Source organism: Mastigoproctus giganteus, chromosome 1 (assembly GCF_048544385.1).
Source record: "Mastigoproctus giganteus isolate SK-2022 chromosome 1, ASM4854438v1, whole genome shotgun sequence".
Lineage (NCBI taxonomy): Eukaryota > Metazoa > Arthropoda > Arachnida > Uropygi > Thelyphonidae > Mastigoproctus > Mastigoproctus giganteus.
The window spans coordinates 126,257,476-126,281,777 of record NC_143575.1 but is presented as its reverse complement, the minus strand read 5'-3'; the positions used below and the strand labels follow the sequence as shown (position 1 = coordinate 126,281,777).

The 24,302-nt window shown below is 40.1% G+C and overlaps 1 protein-coding gene across 1 annotated transcript in view; it reads right to left on the bottom strand.

Moving 5' to 3' along the window:
• The window catches only part of Uggt (UDP-glucose-glycoprotein glucosyltransferase), an 820,111-nt gene that overhangs the window by 420,743 nt on the left and 375,066 nt on the right, over positions 1-24,302 (bottom strand). The window contains exons 25-26 of the mRNA XM_090386735.1: positions 20,280-20,369; positions 3,147-3,332 (exon numbers count right to left, since the gene is read on the bottom strand). Of these exons, the coding sequence (XP_090242861.1) occupies positions 3,147-3,332; positions 20,280-20,369 (276 nt within the window). The remainder of the gene's footprint in view (positions 1-3,146; positions 3,333-20,279; positions 20,370-24,302) is intronic.

The following is a 24,302-nucleotide window of genomic DNA, read 5'->3' as shown; positions in this document are numbered from 1 at the left end:
ACCTCCAATCCCATGGACCTGCCCAGAGACACAATTTCATCAACAACAGGTTCTGACCCAAAACTTTGAAAGTCTCTTTCTGACACATACTCTGGCCACAATTTCCTCCAGGCCGAGTTCATTGTCCTGGAAGACACTTCCCCCCATGTCTTATCAATTATCCTCAAACAATGGAGTATACTGAAGTAATTTTTCCAAAATTCTCTTAATGTAAGTTCTGTCTCCGACATCACTTCAAAACACCTTTGAAACAGGGCTTTTGTATAAATTTTTTTAAAACAGGCAATGACCTGCTGATCCATGGGTTGGATTAGAGAAGCGTGTTTGGTGGTAGATATTTAATGCAAATAAAGCTGTATTTCCCTGCCAAATCATCTTCCAAGCCAGGGGGATGAGCAGGAGCATTGTCCAAAACCAAGAAGGCCTTTACAGGTAAATTATAACTTTCTAGATAAGCTTTCACACTTGGAGCAAACACTTCATGAATCCACTCCAGGAAAAACTGTCTTGTTACCCAAGCCTTACTGTTAGCCCTTCACATCACATCTAGTTTACTTTTTATGATATTGTTTTTCTTAAAAACACTCAGATTTTCTGAATGATAAATGAACAATGGTCTAATTTTGCAGTCCCCACTAGCGTTACCACACAGCAAGTGTGTTAACCTGTCTTTTCATTGGTTTGTGTCCGTGTAATGCTTTTTTCTCTTTAGTAGTTCTAGGCATTTTTTTCTAGAATAGGCTCGTCTCATCACAATTAAAAACTTGTAGAGGGATAAATCCCTCAGTGTCTACATAGTTTTTGAAATCTTCAACAAACTTTTTAGCATCTTCTGCATTCAAGCTTGAAGCCTCTCCATGCCTAACTACATTATGAATGCCTGTTCGCCTTTTAAATTTTTTGATCTGCCATCTTGATAGCCTTGTGCAATCGCCTACTGCGTGGGCGATTGCACGAGGCAAAAGTCACCCACCATGTGGTGGGTGACTTTTCGTGATGAATATTGGATTTGACGAATATAGGAACTGACAAAGAATTAGTTCCACTGTAATTCTTTTTACTGCGATACTAAAATATTGCATATATCAAATTATATACTGCAATATTTTCATTTCTGTTAATTGCTTTACTCTAAGTTTATCATACAAACAAAATAAAATCTTTAAAAAATGTGATATTCCTATTACTGTATTAGACAAGGCTTTTATTTTTATTATTTTATTAATTTAAATTAATTTATTTTTGATGTGAAACATTCTTGGGGGCACCTACAACTGAGTAAATCTATCAGTCACAAAAAAAAAAAAAAAAAAAAGCATCATGAAAGTTACATCATCCACAGCTTCCACCAGAGGTACTTCTCACCCTCCCACCACTAGACTGTGCCGAGCATTCACTAGTAGTGTGACTAGAGTGCGTGATGCATTTTTGCGACTGATCAGATTTACTCAGATTGTGAAGTCATACTGTTCAACAAATGGTCACAATCAAATAGATAATTAGGCTATTGGCTTGAATTTCTCTTAGCCAAGGATGTTTCACATAAAACCATCTAATCTACTGCACATGCTCGGCACACAAGCCATTTTTTTTTTTTCATTTTTTTTTGATATTATTATTATTTATTATTATTCTTAGATGTATAGTATGCACCAAAAAAAAAAAAAAAAAGATAAAATTTTGATACTTTTGGGAAACCTCATTAGCACAAACCTCATTATTGCAAAATGTGAAATTTTGGGTCCCTTGAATATGAGATTTGTATATTTGTATTTGAATATGAACTTTGTATTAATGAGATTTGATTGTACAACTAATTGCAAAATTTAATTTCAATAGTCCCGTCCTATTTATTCTTGGAGGTAAATTAAAGTTCATAGATTGTAATTGAAGTTATGTTTCACACAACACACTGTAAAAAACTGTCTCATTACATGAATAAACAAATTCAATATATTCTAGTATTTCACGGACTTGAACATTGTGATTGCTAAATGCGGTGCTGTTTCTTGTATTCTCTCTTCTGACCATGTGATCATCCCGGAGTATAGAAAAATTATCATTATTATTAATTATTATTATTACTAAAACTCTAAGTCGTTTTCATATTGAACAACTTTGTCAGCTTCTGTTTTCCAAGTGCAAAACACTTATAAGCATTAAACTTCAGTTGTCATTTTTCAGATCACCTCATTAGCAAACTTTGAAAAATTCCCTTGCAGTGCTTTTCTATGTCATTAACAAAGGATTCAAGACTCTACTCTATAAACACCAGCCCACCTTGAAGAATGTCAGATAGGAAATTTGCCATTGAGGGCAGCAGGTGGCTAGGAAGGCACATGGTGTCCTGTCATGGCGCTAGTGAGAACGGAGTAACGAGTTACAAAGCTTTAAAAAGAGGAATGAAGAGAAGATCTGAAAATTAATTTTTTTATATGATTGAAGATTCCATGGAAGTGTAAACACACTTCACCATAATAACCAACAGAATTCCAGCTGTCGGTATTACCACAAATTCAGTAAGATCGAGTTTACTGTACATTTATGATAGATTTCACTAACAGAAAAGCCCAATAAACAGATGACTGCTAATTGTTTTTATTGTTTTATGGTTGTGACTTCCAGAATTTCGACTGAACCACGTGGTACAGCTGGAGACAATCATGGGGTAATCTCCAGTGCCGTGGTCTCCTGCCCCGATTAAATGGCATGCTGTCCCAATTAAGCGAAGTAAACCCTGGCTATTTTCTCAATTGGTTTCTGTTTTTTAAGATTTGCCCCAAATAAAAGGCTGCCCCGATTAACCGGTGTCCCAAATAACTGGAATCCACTGTATCTGATTTAAATTCAATGCCTTCCTTAGTTATAAACTGATGGCAAACCATCCGAGTGGACTCATGTGAAATCTCAATTTCACACTGGCAAACTTAATAGAAAATTTAATTTTTATGCAAATTTAGTTTTTTTTGGCTTTTACTTTCTTACAAAATCACACCAAGACAGACAGAGAATTTTGGCAACATTTCTCTCACCAAAAATAGAAAGAGGAATGAATAAAATGAATGAATAATCAAAAAAAATGGAAAACAGCAGTTATTCAGTGTGACATCACAAAATTTTCAGCTAAACAATAGGGTTCCACCTACCTCTTCAATGGCATATTTGAATGTTTATCTACACAATTCAGGAATATCTGCACATGGGCGTTAATTACCCTCTGCAAAACTGACAAAATTGGAGAAAATTTCTGGGCTCCACGAGAAACTGGATCAACTACAGCAATTAATTCATGTGCAGGTTCAACAGGATCTGCAGCAGAGATTTTCACAACACTATAAAAAACAAAAATCAAAAGATTTTGCAATTTCCACATAATTTTCTATCACAACTGGTTTTACACTATAACTAGCAATTTGGCTCAAGAAGGGAAAAACACTTAATATATTCTGTTGCTGTTTGGGGGGAAATTTTTGGTGCGGCAATTTTTTGCTATTGAGGCTGCAAAATCATGTTAATGATATTAGGTGTGCAAATGGACCATATTCTATAAACAGGCCTATTGCCATTCTGATTTATATTAGCACTGGCAAAATGATACAAGGTACTAATGCTTATACAGAAGGGGAAAAAAAAGTCACTTCATTTGTTTGTCTCTTCTAATAATTTATCCAATGCTTTCTATCCTTTTGCAATTTAAACTTATGTCATCCCACATCTGCCATATGAGGAAAAATAATAGCATCAAGAATTTAGTTTACACCACCCATTTAGAGCAACAATCATTCCAATCAGGTCCCCTCATACACGACTAGTTTACAAATACTGCACTGTACAAAATTCAAGTCTCTCCCGGTAACTAAAGACTTGAAATAATTTTGTATCCCTAACCACCCATTCCAACAGAACTGCATCCTCCCTAAGGATGAGGATTCCAAACCTGTACACAATATATATATATATATTTTTTATGAAATCACAAACACAAAAGGAATTTGAACCCATAGTGCTTATTACCATGCATGGGTTTAAGGTTGAGAAGATGAAAAAGAAAGTACTTGTTGACTTCACTTCAATTTCTCTAGATTATAATTTTCAGGAAATAGATGCGAAGGGAAATTGTTCTATAAAACAAAAGTTGAAGAGATAAATAAGGAAGAAGAAAGGTTGGAGAGTAAAGGGATGCAGACTGGTTGCAACATGTGTTGGATTGGTTTGGGAGAGAGGGGGGAGGGGGGAGAGAGGGGGGGGATTGGATTATAGAAGCCAATTCAGAAGAACTATGACCATGGAAATACAGCCAGTTCTGCTATAATGCGCATTTTCGAACTGTGAATGATATATTAGGGAACAATACAGTATATCCCGATTTTAGAGTTGGGTCATGCATGATTTTGTCTGCAAGTGACACCTGGTGAATGAAAACTCGGCAACAAGCTGAACAGTGACATGCGCAGATTGTTATTTGTTTGTTATTTGGTTTTTAGGAGCATTAGCAACTAAGGTCATATTACTCCGGGGATATGCGGTGGTCATTCCCTGACCTTTCCGCATCCTCCGTATTTGGTGGGCACAGGCTCGAACCCTGGTCTAATCAAGAAGCGTGTGCTACGCACTGCTGCTCCTGCCCACCTGGCTATGGAGGAGCCTGATCTGCACAGCAATACATACAAATTTACGAAGCTGAAAAATCGTCAGGGAGACACTTGTCATTCACTGTATTCACAAGATAACACGTGATATTGTAGGTTGACTAATGTTTTAAGGAGCTCACATTTTTGTATTCAAACAGAAATTTCGTGAGGCAGGATAGCGTAGTGGAGGAGCACATTTCTAGAGGCCACTACCATAAAACAATTTGCAGTTCCCAGTTTATTGGGCTTTTCTATTAATGCAATCTAATTATAAACGAGTAGCAAACTTGATCTTATTGCATTTGTGATAATACCAATAGCTGGAAAGGTATGGGTTTTTAGATTATTATGGTGAAATGTGTTTCCTCTTCCATGAAATCTTCAATCATATAAAAAACATAACATGTGGACATGTGTATATGTAAGGGCGGCACCTAGAACGTTTGTTCAACTCCATCTCGTATCTCCGTGAAGAACAGTATCAGTACAAATGGGCCAGATATGTGTGACGTAGATTTGTGTGTGTTCTGTTGTTGTGTCTGGCCGCTTGGCTACCCAGAAGCATCAGTCACCTGGACAGATGATTCTGGGTACTCGTCCACACTACGGGAAGGTGGGCCACTCCCAGTAAAACATGTACCGTCTCGAAAGAGACTCTGTCCCACCTGGTGTTGTCAGCAGGTGGGCCAGGAACCTTTGGGGGCCCATTCCAGAGGGAAGAGAGGGAAAAAAAAAAAACACCTATGGTGCAGGTTGTAAAATAAATAAAAAATAAAAAATAATAATAAATAAAAAAATAAAAAATAATAAAATAAATAATAAATAAAAATAGAATAAAAAAAATAATAATAAAGCTAGTGGTGCCTGCAGGTAATATATTATAATAAAGGTAATACATTGTAATATATTATAATAATAAAGTAATATATTTATATATGAAAAATAAAAATAAATAAAATAAAATAAAAATTGATAGTACAGCAAATTTAGCAAAAAAAAAAAAAAAACCAGAACTAAAAAAAAAATAATATTAATAATAAAATAAAATAAAAAAATATATATAGAAGAAAAAATTGAATTTAGCCTTCCCCTTCACAAGTGTGAAATCTAGGCTGTAGAACTGTTTGTCTGGCATTGGCATACAAGGTCTTTCACCAGGTAAAAATGCCAAGTGCAAAGGCCTGCAGGGAGGAAAGATTGTCTGGAGTCTGGATTAGTTGATCCACATTGTTTGGGGAGAAGTTCAGAATGTCTCTCTGAAGTTGATCTCTGAGATCCTCGTACAAGTCACAGTCAAAAAGAAGGTGGTACCAGTTTTCCTTGCATCCACAAAAGCATAGGTCAGTAGCGAGAAGCACCAGTTGGTACAGCTTTTCATTTAGGGAGCCGTGGCCGGTCAACCAAGAAGGACGTTTCAAGGCTGAGAGAGAACCAGGATCTTGCAGTTTTGGTCATTGCAAACTTTACTACCTCGGGGAGGAATCTTTTGGTTACTGTGCCTTATAGCGACGTATTCCACCTGGATTTCCAGATGTTGACCAGTTCACTGTAATATCTTGTTTTTTCACACTTCTCATCTGCAGTGAGATCAAGCTCAATATCCAGAATACAGGTTGGTATTTTTTTTCTGATTCTGAAGCAGAGCCCACGGATGATTGTAAACAAATCAAGCGGGAGAGTTCCCACAATTACCTGAATAGCTGCCATGGAAACAGTCCTGCATATATAGTGGGTGGCCAGGATCATTCCTCTTTGAATGGAGTTCAGTTTGTTTCTCATTTTTATAATAACTGCATTTTTATAATAAGCTTATTAATTGTAATTATGTTAAGTTTGTTCTGAGAAACAAAATAAATTTTCGTAATGAATCCAGAGCACGTAGGCCTTTTTTTTTTACTATAATAACTGCATAGTGGAACCACACACCGGCGGCATAAGTTACAATGGGTAGGAATGCTGTTTTGTAGTATAGTTCTCTTAGACAAACCCCAATCACTTCGAGAGACTGAGGATGGAGGCAGAAAAAGCTTTAACTTTGGTGCTGAGGCATTGGAGGTGTGGGAAGAAGCAGAGTTTGTAGTCTATAGTGACCCCTAAGACCCTTGCTTGCTTGCATAACTAAGAGCAGTTGCACACCAGAGATCTTGATTTGCGGGGTCTCTGCAGGTCAAGTTTATTCTTGAAGATCATCATTTTGGATTTAGCTGGATTAATGTGGAGCTTGTTTAACCTGGTTCAGATGGAGAGATTGGACAAAACATGGTGAGCATTAGCTTCCAGAGCAGAGCGTGAGTTTCCAAACACGATGATGGTGAGATCATCCGAAAATGCTACAATTTTTGTGTTCTCAAAGGAGTTACCATGCCAATTTTGGAGAACCATGTTCCAGACCAAAGGCCCCCAAGGGCAGAGCCCTGAGGACAACCCCCGCAGACAGGCCTTGTGATCTGAAGAAATTTTGATTTTACTACTACAGAGCACTCTGAAAAGTATTTTCTGGAACACCTTGTACAAATTGGAAGGGCATGTGGCCGAACAGAGATGTTCAAGGGCACTTTCCCACCATACAGTTTCGAAGGCTCCTTCGAAGTCGGCAAAAATAGCTAATTCCTATTTGGAGGTTGAGTTCTCCAAGCACAGGACCAGATCAAATAGGGTCTCTTCACAGGAGCAGCCTGGGTTTGGGTTTGGGTTTTATTGGCGCATCAGCAACTGAGGCTATAATGTGCCAAATACCGGTCATATTATAAAAAGTTAAAACATTCAGTGACCTAAGTAGTTAGGCCACCATGTCCAGATATATAATAACAGGTATATAAAAATAAACCAATAAAGAGATAACAATAACATAAATTTTAAATACAATTAAAAACTTTTATTGATTTAAAATAGTTAAAAACAGCAGACACGTTGTCATTGTCAGATAAAATCTGACTGAGTGTATAAGGTTCAGTCAGATGATTAAAAGCGGTAAAACGGGTGCTGCTAAAATCTGGACAGTCAATTAAAAGGTTAATCGTTAAAATTGTGCCACAGGACACACACATAGGAGGGTCATCAGCCCTCAGCAGAAACGAATGAGTTAAATGACTGTGTCCTATGCGGGTCCGGGCAAGAACAACTTCCTCCTTACGATTCCTGCGCAGACTAGACTGCCACGGTTCAATTACAGGCTTTATACGATATAATTTATTCGCAGTGTGTCTATTCCACGAATCCTGCCATTGGGAGTGTATCTTCTCGTGTATTATTTGCCTGTAGTCTGTATAGGGGACTGACAGGCAGCAGTTATTATTGGGAATTGCTGATTTGGCTGCGGCGTCAGCCAAATCATTTCCCGTAATCCCAATGTGGCTAGGAATCCAGCAGAAGCAGATATCATATTCACGTCCACAGAGGAAGTGAATCTTCTGCTGAATACTAGACAGAACTGGATGAGGATTATATCTCACAGATATTAAAGCCTGTAACATGCTAAGAGAGTCGGAATAGAAAATGAACTGTTGGTATTGGCATTTACTAATGTGATCCAAGGCTAACTCAATTGCGTGCAGCTCTGCAGTAAATATGCTACATTCAGAGGAAATCTGCTCCGATGTAGTGTTGTCTGTAAAGACAGCAGCAGATCCCACATATGATTCTGACTTCAAACTGTCTGTGTAAACTGGCGCGAAGTCAGAATGTTTAGCTTGGTGTGCTGAATAAAGCTGCAGGTAGACAGATGATGGAGTGTCCAACTTTCCCCAATTCCGAAGGGACAAATCACATTTCGGGACATGAGCATGCCAGAGTGGAAGGGGTTGCTTAGGTGTTTGGGCAACCTTGTCTACCTTGATATTAAGTTCTTTGAGTAGCTCTTGGAGACGAATACCAAAAGGACGATTGGCAGTCTTACGGGCATTGTACAAATTTTCCCATCGTGGCTCAAAAAAGGATAGCCACGTAGGGTGATCTGGCAGGGATTTCAGTTTTAAAGCGTACTTTAAAGACAACTGTTTACGTTGAAGCGATAACGGTGGTTCGTTTGCTTCGACGTATAAGCTCTGGACAGGAGATGTGCGATATGCTCCAGTAGCGATACGGAGAACCTGATGACGGACAGGATCCAGCCATCGAAGGGCACTGTCTCTGGCTGAGGAATATACCTGGGACCCATAATCTAATTTGGATCGCACAAGTGCACGGTAAAGCCGTAGAAGGGTGCATCGGTCTGCTTCCCAAGATGTAGAGGAGAGCGAGCGGAGAATATTAAGCCCTCGTGTGCACTTTGTGCGGAGTTGACGGATGTGATCCAGAAATGTCAGTTTTTTATCAAATATGAGTCCCAAGAATTTTGTGTCTCCTGCTACTGGAATAGCATTTTGTCCGAGCCTTAATTCAGGTTCAGGATGAAGATTACGCTTACGACAAAAGTGTATGCAAACGGTCTTCTCTGGCGAGAACCTGAAGCCATTAGCAAGTGCCCAGGAATTGAGGCGATCAATGGCTTTTTGCAGTGGTCTTTCAATAACCCTCATGTTGCATGACTGACAAAAAATGCTAAAGTCATCAACATAGAGGGCACTGTTTACATTTGGAGGAAGTTGTTCTGTGATGGAATTTATTTTGATGGCGAAAAGCGTGACACTTAATACTGATCCTTGTGGTACTCCCTCCTCTTGGCTGAAGGAACGAGAGAGTGAGGATCCCACACGAACTTGGAAAGATCGATTGGCTAAAAAGTTTTGAATAAAAAAGGGGAGATGCCCTCTAAGGCCTAGGCTATGTAAATCTTTTAAAATGCCAAATCTCCAAGTTGTGTCATACGCTTTCTCCATGTCAAAGAACACTGACACCAAGTGTTCGCGTTTTAGGAAAGCATCCCGGATGGATGTTTCCCGTCTAATAAGATGGTCCAAAGTGGACCGGTTCCTTCGGAAGCCGCACTGGATGTTGGAGAGAAGGTCATTTGATTCTAAATACCATATTAAACGAGAATTAACCATTCTCTCCAGGATTTTGCACAGACAGCTAGTCAGAGCAATAGGATGATAATTGGTAGTGAATTTCCGAACCTTTCCTGCCTTAGCAAAGGCAAGAACGATTGCCTTGCGCCAGGAATCCGGAAACTGCCCTTCAATAAAGATTCTGTTATATTGAAAGAGCAGATAATCCATAGATTTTGGTGAAAGATGTTTAATCATTTCATAATGGATGCCATCTGGTCCAACAGCACTTGCTCTGGAAAGAGCGAGGGTTCTTTTCAGTTCCTGCATAGTAAATGCCCCATTGTAGGGATAGATGCCCTTAGTCTTAAAATTAAGTGCATCTTTTTCTAGTTTATGTTTCAGGACCAGGAACTCTGGGGAATACGAAGATGTTGCAGAGATGTTAGAGAATGTTTCCCCAAGAGCATTGGCTATTGCAGTTGGATCTGCAATAGTACATCCATTATAATCTAGGATTGAAGAAGGGTGGGATGTATATTTTCCCTTCATTTTCCGGATTTTATCCCAGACTACCTTAGAGTTGGTAGACTGGTTAATAGATGATGTAAAACGGATCCACGATTCCTTTTGACTCTGACGACGGATGTAGCGTGCTTTGGCTCGTGCACGTTTGAAGGCTATAAGGTTGTTCGCGGTAGGATATCGGCGAAATATCCCCCACGCTTTGTTTTGAGCCTTTTTTGCTGTTGTGCATTGTGAATTCCACCAAGGCTTGGGAAATGGTGGAAACCGGGCAGATGTTTTTGGAACAGCATTCGCAGCTGCTTGGACGATACTTTCTGTGATGTACGTTACTGCATCATTGATAGGCTCCTGACTGACTGTACTTAGGTCAAAATTTGCCCGATGTTGGAAGGCAGACCAGTCAGCCTGATCAATCTTCCACCGTCGTAACCTAAAAGGAAGACAAGTTCTCGTACTGTATAGCGAGGTTATCACAGGGAAGTGATCATTTCTGTATGGATTCTCCTCCACTTCCCAAGTGAGTGAAGGGAGTAGAGAAAGGGAGCAGATAGAGAGATCAATGGCAGAAAAAGTACGGGTAGGCATGTGGAAGAAGGTGTTTGTTCCAGTATTTAGAAGGGAAAAGTCATTGTCATTGAGCATACGCTCTATGACTCGTCCCCCTTCCGTTGATGTTAGCGCTACCCCACAGGGTATTATGTCCATTAAAATCCCCGAGAAGTAAGAAAGGGGGACGCAACTGCGTTACAAGATCATCAAGGTCTTTCTGGGAGATGTCAGTCCCAGGTAGCAAATAAATTGAGCAGATCGTTAGTAAAAATCCCACTGTAAGGCGAATTGCAACAACCTCAATGCTAGTTGTAATTAGCAAGGGCTGAACTGGGGTCTGGTTGCCCACAAGGATAGCTACTCCTCCATGAGCAGGACCATCCGCAATTCTGTCCTTACGAAAAAGTGTTATATTATGTATGGTGGGGTTATCATTTGCCTTTAGATAAGTCTCCTGCAAACAAAAGCAAATTGGTTCGTGCTTTTGCAGGAGGGCCTTGATATCATCAGTATTACGCCGGAATCCATGACAATTCCATTGTAGGAATTTAGCCATTATTTTGGCTTGGTGGGTCCATCAGGCGGCTTCCGAGGTGCTGAGGGCTTACCTTTTTCAGTTCTGGCTTTATCCTCCCTGGGGAAGTATGGACGATGACCAGTGTCCATTTCCTCCTCAGCAAAGAGCTGCAAAACTGAATCTTCGGGTACCTCCTTCTGCTCAACATCCATGTTTTCTTGGGTACTAAGGGGTACTTCCCCTTTCTTATTTTTTTTCTTTCGCGATTGCTTTTGTTACTTGTGGAGCATTAGGAGGTACCGATATAGGAGTGGCAGCTGATTGGTCTTTCTGTGCAGGTTTTTGAGGACTTAAGAGATAGCGTGCGATGGGAGTGAATGATTCTTTTGGAGGAATGGTCATGTCCATCTGAGTTCCGATGGAACATCTCCCTGCTACCTTCTGGGCGTAGGTAGATTTGTTGATGTTGAGAGGTTTCACCGCTTTCCTTGCCTCCTGGTACGATATGTTTAGCTCTGCCTTCAGCCTCTGAATTTCTTTTTCTTCTTTCCACCTCTGGCATGCTCGTGAGTAGGCCGGGTGTTCGCCTTCACAGTTAATGCAGGTGGGTTTTGCGGCTGAACATGCTGTTGTTTCGTTGTCCTTTGCACCACATTGAGTGCATGCAAGGACTCCACGGCAGGCCATTTGAGAATGTCCATACTTCTGGTATTTAAAACACCGTAAAGGGTTTGGAACATATGGACGAACTGGACAGTTGATGTAGCCAGCTTTAATCTCATCAGGAGGTTTGGGCGAGTTAAAAGTCAGGATAATGCTCCTGGTTTTAACAAGCTTCCCATCCCTACGTGCATTTATTCTCTTAACGGCAGTAACTCCCTGTAGATTCAATTCTAAGCAGATTTCCTCCTCGGTAACGTCGAGAAGGTTCCATTCCGAAATTACACCTCTCGATGAATTGAGTGTTCTATGTGGCGTCACTGTTATGGGTACTCCTCCGATTGATGTTGCACGGAGTAGCTGCTCAGACTGCCTGTCAGTTTTGGTTTCAATTAAGGTCTCCAGAACGGAGCCTCTTAACTGATTTGGGTGACCCTGCTAACCCTTTCTGTATGAAGAAGGGCGACATTTTGCCAGTCGGTTTTTCAGTGGTGGAATGAATAATTAAAAATTTTGGAACAGGCCCTGATGATATTTCTGTTCGCTGTCTCTTTGTAGCAATAATGCTATCAGTATCTTTTTCTAAAGTTTCAGATAGGGGCCGAGTTGGGGCCCCTGAAGAATTTAGTTTATCAGGATTCATAGAGTTTTTATATGGTTCAGTGCCCGGGCTCCCCACCCACCACAGAGCCCAAAGAGACGCCCACTACCCGGCATGCAATAAATGCGCTCGGGAGTGGAACGCCAGGGCTACCCAGACACTATACCCGCACTGCCGCCAGCCTGAATCCTGTCCCTCGGCCCATGAGGGTAGGGGCGTGGCATTGACATGGTTGACCCTCGCAGGTCAGCCTACTAGCCGATTGATCCTAGCCGGGCCTTCCAGGACCACTGGTCTTGTCTTGTCGAAGCAGGGGCCAAAGTGGTGTATTGAATCTGGGCCCCTCAACCACCAGGATCCCCCCTTTCCGAATTTCCGTGGGTCGCAGCGCACGGCAAACACGCCGGATTCCATTGATGTAAGCCTGGAACCTGGGCTGTGGGCGTTGGATCCCAGTGATGCTAGTCTGGGAGTCCAGCAGCGTCACTGGGAGGTCCCCTCACCACGTACAGGTGCCCCCACGTCAAGGGGGGAGCAGCCTGGTGTGAAGCCATAGGTATTAGGTATGTTCGGGGTCTGACGGCACCTGGGATTTCTCCCATCTCCGTGTATGTTCTCTGTATCGGACAAGACAGAGATTTAAAAGTGTGTGGGATATGTACTATGTAGTTTGTTGTGCCCATTGTTCATCTGGCCTGTTAGCCGCCGGGCACATAGTGAGACCCGACGTTACCAATACCCGCCACAGGGAGGCCGGCCAGGTGTTACCAATATTTGTACTCTGGCTGGTCTTGCCACTTACTTTCCTGGGATTTCAGTGGCTAGGACCAAAAAAAAAAATAATGATAAATAAATAAATCGAGGTTGATATCAGTGATACTTAACAAGTTAGTATTAATAGTATGCGACGTGGCGCTGTGTGGTGAAAGTGAGTTTTAAAAACCAAATAGGTTCGGGCAAGAATTTGATGTTCTCTTTTGATTTTGAAATGTAGGGCTAAACGCTGTGCAAGACAAAAGTTTTGGGGGAGGATAAAGACTGGGGGAAGAAATTGGAAATAAGAGGCAGACAGAGTAGATGGCCCCTGCAGGTAGTGAGGTGTGAAGCCATACTGGGATGGGGAGATTAAATCCTGTGAAAGGAACAAAGTGGTACCTCTGTGGGTCATTAGCTGCTCTAATATTTTTCCCCAAGGTTAGCCAGTAGTCCAATAGGCCTGAAGGATCGTGGTTCAGTTGAAGGCTTGTTTGGTTTTTTAATGAGCCGGAGCAATGCCTCTTTCCAACACTTAGGGAACTGGCTGTCTCATAGACACTTGTTAAACAGAAGCAAAAGGTGTGATGGTCTTAATTTGTAGAACCTGAGGATGAAGATATATTCAATAAGGTCCAAGGACATAGAAGAGAGATTCTTCTATGTTCTTGGAAGGTGGACAGTAGAGTGAAATTAGATAAAACATAGATGAGGCATGGGTGATTTGAACACAGGTTGCAAACTTATTGCAAAGGCCGTGGATGACTAGGACATCCAGCTGGCTGTCGAGGATCCCAATACAGGTCTTTGGGTCATCGAGGGTAGGCTGAATTACCCGAGTGTGGATGGAGAATCCCGTGACTTCAGCGACAATCCGGGATCTGTGACCATTGATCTGCATGACTTTAAGTTTGACACTATGGCTATTGCTGGTGAGACTGTGGTTGAAGAGTTGGGGGTTATTCATTGGCGGTCCTTAGTCTTACTTGTTCTAATGCTTGCTGGTATTCAGGACATGCTACATCCCGCACCGAGTGCCCATGTTCACGATGTCTTCTCTTGCATTTCATGCAGCTAGGATTCTCATCCTTGTTTGGACATTCTGCATGAATGTGGCCACTACGGGCACAGTGTCCACACGTAGGGGATGAGTGCGTACAGTGCTGGGATGTATGTCCATATCCAAGACACAAAAAGCGTTTAGTCACCACGGTGAATGGGCAGAACTTGTGAGAACTACACCCAAGAAAGATCCTGTCAAGTGACATGATTATTCTGAAGATTCTAGGTGATAGTGTGATGACCTGGTGAGCTGTACAACTGGAATTAGCTTCGATTGTGAACCTGAGGTTAGTATCCTGTTTTATTTCCTCAAGGGTGATGCCATGGTCAGCAAGATTTTGAGTGAAATGGGTTGGCAACTGCGATGTTGTAGAGATCCTCCTTGGTTGTGGCTTCAAGAAGAACTCCCCGGTTCCTAATTGCTCTTAACGACTTGATCTTAACTGTCTTAAAATTGTTCTTTAGCTTATTCTGTACTATTTCTTTCACCTCTCCACTAGTCTTCAGTTCTGACCTTTCAGATATACGGACCAGAAGAAGATGCTGAGGTTTTTGGGTGTCAGCTTTGGCTAGTTGTGGGAGGCGGGACAGTCCTTGAGATGGTGTAGCAGATGCCGTCTTGGCTGCCAAGGCATAGGATCTGAGTGGTAGTTCTTTATTCTGTGAGGGAGCTTCCAGTGCAGGATGAGTTGTGGTTGGAGGGAGCTTGGATAAGGTATCAAGCACCCTTTCAAGGATGCTTGTCTGGGACCTGAGCTCTTCATTAACTGTCCGGAGCTTTTCATTATCAATCAGAAGAGCTGTGGAGATAGTCTCCAGTCTAGCCCACAGCTCCTGCACAGTATTTGCTGCCGACCTAGTAAATCTGTTATTGTTGTGGTTTAGGAATGCCACTGGGTTTTTATGCAGCGTAGAGATTACTTGATGAAGGGATGAGGAGTCAGCAGAAGCAGTGACAGCAGGGGCAGAGGAGACAGGAATAGCAAGCATGTTTGAGGATGGGAGCCCTGATGCAACAGTCTGCTCAAGGGCAGAGAGTGATGGAGTAGCTTTTGGAACTGATGTGGATGATGGAGCTGAGGTAGCCAGATTCAAGGAAGCAGAGGAAGAGGCTGCAGGATGAGCTGGAGTAGGAGAAACAGGGGCAGCTGGTTGGCTGGATGAAGGTACAGCAGGTTGTGCAGGAGAAGCATGGGCAAGTGATTTCAAGAAGGCGGCAGCAACTGGAGTAGAGATGCTGAAGTCAAGTTTAGCTGCAATTGATTGTTCAGGATCAACAGAGGGTGATTGTCATTATCATCAACTGGGGAAGGATTGTTAGTGGAGCAAAGTGGACGGCCTCTGAATATCTTTTTATCTTCTTTTTCTGATATCGGCTGTTTGCCTTAAGGGGGAGGAGGTTAGTTGGATCCGAGTCCTCACCAGCAGAGGAGCTAGATTCCTCGTGGGAACTCATGTCGGATACACGTTATCTGTCGTTCGGGATGGAAGTATCAGTGTGCTGAGAACAGTCTACTGATATAACAGGCAATCTCCTGAAACGGGTCTACTGAAGAAAATCACAATCTACAGAAAATTGTAATTCCAACTATTGCCACCAGGGAGCAAGACAGGCAGAGGAGGAATTTGCATAGGATGTTCCACAGTGGCACATGACACATGGTGACGTCATAGTCAATTAACAGGATACGAAATTCACACTATCAAGTTCTATAAGGACTTGATAGTGTGAATATATAACTATAAGGACCACGTGATCAAGAATTAAATTTGCATATCAATAAAATCATTAATAAACACCATGACGTCATAAAAAACAAATTTTCAGAATCATCATTCCTATTTTTTAAGCTTCGTAAACTTGTCTCACGTTTGCAATTTGTGCATCCCGTGTTCGCCGTTATTGATTGCTCATCTTTTTTACTGTTTTAAATTTTTTACAAAACAAAAAAATGTCAGTGAAGAAATATCAGTCAAGCAAAACATATCTTGTCAAGGTAAAGTGCTATATTTACTGTAATGGTTATTTATTTTTTTAGAAATTTTAAGATATTTAAACCTGTATTAGCAATTTTATTGGTTTTCTAATTATTTTTAGTTTTACTTACCAGACTGAAATTTTTTTTTTTTTTGAGTGCTCTGCCCGTAACCCTATTTTCCCCCATAAGCCATGTTGTTTATTATGCGTGAAATACATACCATATGCAGAGATTTTTTAGGCACACATGTACCATGTTATAGCAGAACTGATTGTATCTATAGAAAAAACATGAAGCAGAATCAGGATGTCTATGAGACAGGGAGGAGAGACTTTGTAAGATATGGGTTAATAATTAACCTAAATTGCCCTCTTTTGAATGGATTCTATAAGAATGAGGAAAAAAAAAAAAAAGCTGTTTTCCTTTTCAAAGAAAGGAAGTCAAAGATTTCCAACTGATTAGTAGAAGGAGATCAATAGAGGCAACAGATGACTCTGACAGAATGGTAAACAGAGATTTTAAGTGAGTCCAAAAGAGGAGATTCCAAATTACTAAGTGTTTGACAGGGAATATGCACAAGTAACACCTTTGAAGAGAAAAGAATCATACAGCCAATAATTAGGACAACTGAGATGAGCAGTGGTTGAAACCGATAACTGGGATTCTCTCAGAAAAAGTAAGTTGGGCTCGGCAGACTAAGTGGAAATGGACATCATTCAGATTGGCACTCGGACATGTATATTTGTGAAATGAAAATTAAGTGTTTGGGAGGTTTAGATATCTTTTTTCACATAAATTTGTTCTTTAGTTTGACTATTCATGATATATTGAGTAGTAACGAAAAGGTGGGGGGAGGACATGTATGAAGTAATGAAATTATTGAATATGGTGTACACACTGCAAAGAATATATCCAGCTCCTTGACATAATTTGGCCTTGACAATGCCCCTCCACCCACATACACATTACTGGGATTCCCTCCAGTCACTGTCTGGTAAAGTAGAGGCAGCAAGATTATACAATAGCTGATACAGATGCTTCATAGAGAGTTATCAATAGGTTCTGTCTGGTGTATTATCTAGTAGCTGGCATGTGAACAAAGGTTAGATCTGTATCCTCAAAATGTAAGGATGATTGATCTTGGCACTATGCTCATCATAACCTCTAAAGTCCTCAATCATAATGCATGATGGAAGAGATGGCAATTGCGTGAGCTTTTCTCAAGAGACTTCGCACATTAAACATGTCCATATGAAAAATATGAAGAATGGGTTTCACCACTTCAAGCCCCCAATAAGCAAAGTGGTGTTACTACACCATTTGATGATACCATTAGCATTTAGCATTAGCAGAGGCATTTAATGCAAGAAAGCAAAGCTTATGCAGCATCAGCAAAAAAAAAAAAAAAATCAAATAAATAAATAAATAAAAAATAACCACTTCCACTTCACCCCTCTGTTCGTTCGAAATACCTGTCCAGCTGAGCCTTAAACTTATTTAGGCTATCAGCTTCCACGACAAGGGATGGAAGTCTATTCCACCAACCAACCACCAGCTGGCTAAAGGCAAATTTCCTCACATCTATCCTACATCTGTCTTTCCTCAATTTGAATTTATGCCCTCTCAGGTGATTATTCTGAGCAAGAGGAAGAATCCCATCAGCATTGAGCATGCTCAAACCATTCAAGGCTTTATACACCTCTATCAGATCACCTCGCCGGTGCCTAGTCTCCAGACACTGTAATTTGCAAAACTTAAGCCTTTCTTCATAAGAGCACCCCTTTGTTCCATTCACTAATCTTTTTGCCCGTCATTGTACTCGTTCCAGCATCTCTACATCCTTCTTGAAATGAGGCCTCCAGACCTGTATACAGTTCTCTAGGTGCGGTCTGACCATTGCCTTATACAAAGGAATAATCACCTCCTTATCCCTGCTAGAAAAATTCCTATATATCATCGACAATACACCATGAGCTACTCTTGCAGCCCATCTGCACTGCTCAGAGAACTTCATATCTGCCTGCACAACCACCCCCAGGTCCCTTTCATTCTCTACCACTGTCAGTGTAGTACCACAGAGTTGATACGTTGCTCTGGGGTTGCTGTTTCCCATATGTAGTACTTTACATTTGTCAATGTTAAACTTCATTTGCCACCTCTCAGCCCATCTGCTCAACCTTTCCAGATCCTGCTGCAGTAGCATAGTGTCAGTAGTGTCCTTGACAACCCTGCCAACCTTCGTATCGTCTGCAAACTTGGACATTAAGCTTGATATACCATCATCAATATCATTTATAAATACAGAAAACAATAATGGACCCAATACTGAACCCTGAGGGACTCCACTAATAACATTAGTCCATGATGAGCAGTGTCCATTGATTACCATTCTCTGTCTTCTCCCCCTCAACCACCCTTTTATCCATAGCAGCAATTTGCCTCCAATGCCACACTGCTCCAATTTGTGCAGTCTTCCATGTGCAACAGTATCAAAAGCCTTTCTAAGATCCAAGTATATAATATCAAAGTTATTCCCTGCATCCAGTTCTTTTGTGACTGCATCATAGTATCCAATAAAATTGGTCAGGCAAGACTTCCCTTAACAAAACCATGCTGTGTCTGAGCTATAACCGAATTCTTGTCAAGATGATCCTGCAGTACTTCTTTAACCAGTGCCTCCATTAATTTTCCTGGAACAGAAGTTAAACTCACAGGTCTATAATTACTTGTGTCAGCCTTTGATCCTCCTTTGTGAATTGGGGTTACATTTCACATCTCCAGTCTGTGGGAACCTCCCCTGAGTCCAAGGAAGCTCTCATAATTATGGCTAACGGATTGCTTACTTCCTTTGCTGCCTCCTTTAATATAACTGGATAGATCCCATCCACCCCCAGGTGCCTTTCTTGTATTTATCTTCAACAATTTCTCCTCCACTTTACTCTCAATTATTACAAGATCATCTAGCTCACTGCCAGTGTTTACTTCATCTACGGCATTCCTCTTCCTGAATAACTCCTCATGTGTGAATGTAGATGAAAAATATTGATTTAGTTTGTTAGCTACCTGAGCAGGATCAAGAACAGTTGAACCATCGATATCAAGTGGACCAATCTGATTCATCCCCTTCCTTCTAGCGTTTACATAAGTAAAGAACTCCTTCCTGTTTTTCTTTGCATCCCTTGCCAAAGATTTCTCATAATCTGCCTTCGCCTGCCTAACCTCCTTTGTAACTTGGTTACAGATCAACTTATATCTATTATAGGCTTCTGTGTCACATGTTAATTTATATGTATTCCATGCATTTTTCTTCTCTGCCATATGTCTCATTAGTTCATCTGACATCCATTTAGGCCTGAACCTTGAACAATATTTCTTAGTTGGTAGGTAAAACCTAGTAGCTTCCAAGATAAGTTCTTTGAATGCTTCCCATTTTGAGTTTGCTGTTGGTAACATCATCAGTTGGTCCCACTGTATAGAATTTGAATACTGTCTCAGGCCATCTTAGTCGCCTTTACGAAAGCAATAACCCTTCCCTTTACCCCTGATGGTAGTTACCTCCTTGAGTAAATCCCACTTCAGCACACTGTGATCACTGCCACCTAGTGGTTCCTTTATCTGCAGATTCTGCAGAGGAGGCAAACATTACCTCAGCAAACTTTAATGTACCTTTCAAAGTAGTTCTACAAATTATTTCATTCAACATCATGCTGCATAGAGTAAACTGAGTAGATCATAATCCTGCTTATTTTTACCATTCACACATATTTTAGAAAGTATAACTATAAAAGAGTAAATGAAAATATGAATTAAATTAAATTAATAATTAATTTCTGAATTAGTAATAAAAGTTAATAAGAGAAGAAAAATAAATTATATTAATAATGAAAATGACGATTTTGGCAATCAGTATATCATTTAAATAACTGTTTTATAAAAGCATGAGTGCCATATATTATTAAATTCAATAATTAAATTGAATCTTATTAAATTCAATAATTAAATTGAATCTTATTAAATTCAATAATTAAATTGAATCTTATTAAATTCAATAATTAAATTGAATCAGCTGCTTACCTATGCTTGTCACTAGAGAACTTGATTTCGTGTCTAATTCGACTCTGTGGTTGAGACAAAAGTACTGAGGTAGCTTTCATTATCGTATTACTGTAAGAGAAAGAAATTAAACCACTTTGACATATCAGTGTTCCATATTCACTAAGTAAACACAATTACATTTGAATAGAGCATGTTCCAAAGCACGAGGTAGATTAAGCAAACAATTAAGCAACTGGAGGCAAATGATTAAAAATAGAGAGGCAATATCTGTGAAAAAAGTTCATCAGCACTAGAGTGTACCCACGAAATAGGGGGACTGAAAATACATGAGTCACAGCACTCAATGGCAACATCCAAATCTTTTTTATGGATTAGTTGTTGTTTGAGAGCTATTGGAGCAAGAATATGTTAGGCTAGGTTAGCAGAGTTTCATATTTCAACATTTTTCCTTTTCTTGATGTAGTTTAGAAAGGAAGCCAAATTCTGTTTTATAATCATGTAGTTTCTCCATAAATGGTATACTATTAATTTTATATGGTTTGGAAGTATCCAATTAACTTAAGGGAAAAGAAAAAGTCGACAATATTTGGCTGGTCATCTAAAATTGTTTTAAGCTTTAGGTCGTTGTGTGCATTCATTATTGTTTGAAATGCTCTTAGACATTCTCTACTAAATCTTGGACAGTTCACCATGAAGTGATATACAGTTAGTGGAACTTGACAGTTTTGGCATTGAGGAGTGTCTTCACGGCTGAGTACGTAAGAGTGAGGCAGGTGAGGCCAGGCAAGACCTTCCCTTAACAAACCCATGCTGTGTCTGAACTATAACCACAGTCTTTTCTAGATGATCCTGCAGTGCTTCTTTAACTATTGACTCCATTATTTTCCCCAGAACAGAAGTTAAACTAAAAGGTCTGTAATTACTAGTGTTACTTTCTGATCCCCCTTAGTGAACTAGAGATACATTTTCACTTCTCCACTCTGTGCAGACCTCCCTCGAGTCCAAGATTGCTCTCATAATTACAGCTAAGGGTTTCCTTACTTCCTTTGCTGTCTCCTTTAATATAACTGGATAGCTCCCATCCACCCCAGGTGCCTTTCTTATGTTTAACTTCAACAATTTCTTCACTTTGCTCTCAGTTATTACAAAATCATTTAGCTCCCTGTTAGAGTTTAAGCTTCTTGCTTCCACTTCTCTACAGTATTCCTGTGGGAATGTAGATGCAAAATACTAATTCAGGTTGTCAGCTACCTGAGCAGAATCATCAAAAGTCGAAACATCGATATCAAGTAGACCAATCTGATTCGTCCCCTTCCTTCCAGAGTTTACATAAGTAAAGACATCTTTGCTATTTTTGTTTGTATCCTTTGCCAAAAACAAAGTTCTTCCATCTTTTACTAATTATTTAATATGTATCGACCAATGAAATCAAGGTAAATATTAGCTTGTTTTTGTTGTTTTTTATTGTTTACTTTATTTTTGTTTTATTTATATCATTCTAATTCATTTTGTTTTATTTATATCATGTTTAGAATGACAATGTATTAGAAACGCTGAACTAAAAAAAAAAAAAATAAAAAAATATGCTTGATTTAATGGGGAACACTCCTAGCCTGTAAAATCAACAGTTTACTGTATTCAACTCCATTTAAGGTAGAAAACGAAAATAATGTGGTAGGTAATATACAGGTTCTGATAGAGGAAAATCTTCTTCTTCTTCTTTAATGCTGCCGAATGGCGTTTGCGACTTCGTTTTGATATTGTTCTCTGTCTAGCGCTGCGTGTAGAATTTGTGCTGTTGTCATGTGAAGCCAGGTGTTGATGTTATCTAGCCATGCCATTTTCGGTCTGCCTGGGCGTTTCTTGCCTTCGATCTTTCCCTCCAGGATGAGTGGTAGTAGGTGATATTTTTGTTGGTTCCTAGCGATGTGACCTAGGTATTTGCATTTCCTGCTGATGATGGTTTTGAGCAGGTCCTGTTCTGTGTGCATGTCCTGCAGGACCTGTGCGTTGGTTATCTTGGCTGTCCACGGAATTTTCAGCATTCTTCGGTAGAGCCAAATTTCGAAGGCCTGGAGCTTTTTTGTAGTGGCTGATGTTAGAGTCCAGGTTTCTACACCGTAGAGCAGTATTGGCCAGATGTAGCATTTCAATGTGCGTAATTTGAGCATGATGTTCAAGCTTCTGTCGGTGAGGAGGGTTCTCCATTTGGTGAATGCCTGCCTGGCTTGTTCAATTCTGCTTTTGATTTCGGCCTCATGGTTCAGCTGGTCATCAGAGGAAAATCAGAATATTTAATTACATTAGTAGGAAGGAGGAACCCAAACCTAAGTGTTTTCTCTCTTCACATAGTGACCGTTCCAGCAGATCCCCAAATTTCCCTGTCGGCTTAACTCGCAGTGGGAATAACTTATTCCAATGATTAACAACTTACTAAATAAAGGGAAATCACCATGGTGTCTGTGGAAGAGGACCAACATTTCCTCAAAGACTAAAATCCGACTCTTCCAGACTTTGATCCTGCCCATTCTCCTTTACGGATCAGAAACATGGATTTGTCTCAAGCTAGATTTAAACAAACTTGAGGTATTCCAAATGTGATGCCTGCGGCAGATTTTGGGCATCTCACTTCGTGACCGCATCACTAATGATACCATCCGCGCCAAATGCCAACAGCAACCAACCATTGCCGACCAAATCCAGAAGCGAAGGCTTAGATGGTTTGGCCACGTATGTAGAATGGGCACGAACAGAATACCATCCACACTCCTTTGGAGACAACGACCCACCCAATGGGGCATCCAACAGACCGCACCTAGGAAAATGTGGGCCAAGCAAGTGGAAAATGACTTGAAGAGCCGACGTCTCAACCTTAACCAGGCCAGGACTGACGCCATGGATCGTAAAGTATGGAAGAACATCACAGAGCAAGTCCGAAACCCTGCGGCACCTACAGCAGCATACTGGTTGCGTGGCCAACCGCCTCCTCCAGCTGCCAGCTAAGGACCAAGAAGAAGAAGAAGAAGAAATAAAGGGAAACTTCCTACAGCATGGTTTATGGTTCTCACACCTTAGTTTGAATTTATGCAACCTGTTACACATATTACTTAACACCATGAAATTTATTTTTTATTTTTTTATTTTAATCTTCTCAGAGACATAAACCACAATGGGATCCCTTCTAAAGTATCTGGTCAAGCTCTGCATCGCACATTTTCAAAGTCTGTCCTCGTGGTTGCCTTCTTGCCAATCACACCAAACATGTGACACATATTAGACCTTTTCAAGAAGCTTGATATTATTTTTAGAAGTGCCTTCATACATTGACACAGTACAAGTGTGGCCTCACAACTGCATTATATTGTGCAATTATATCCTCTATCTCTAAAAACAATTATTCTATAAATCAGGGGTCGGCAAACTTTTTTTTGGAAAGAGCCAAGATTGTAAAATTTTTAGGCTCGGCGGGCCAGGTAGCAAGCTCGAAGATATTTTACATGGGTAATTCTACTCATAGAGCAACAAAAAGAAACAGGTTCAAAATCTTTTTATTAGGAAGTGATATTTTACATAATATTTATACACATGCTGACACCTACAAAAAAAGAATGAATAAAATATTTCCATTTATTAATAAACATATTATAGAACTGGTTAAATTTTGTACTAATGCGATGAATGTAATTGTTTTTTCTGAGATAATATTTCATCATATTGGAGTTCGAAGTTAGTACTTCCTACCATTGAAGTTGTTTGGAAATGGTCATCCGTTAATAATGATCTGTATTGCGATTTTACATATTTAATTTTCGAAAATGTCTAAGTACTTCCAAATATAGATATAAATCCCCATGCATATGATTTTAATTGACCATATTTATCTTCCAAAAGATACTGATATTTACAGAATTGGGTTAGATCCATTTCTTTAAATCTAACCTTTAGCATATCATCATTTTGCAGATCAATCACTTCCAATTGAAGGTCTGATGGAAGCTCCTCAATTGTACAGCCAAATGGATTTTGAAATATGGAAATGTC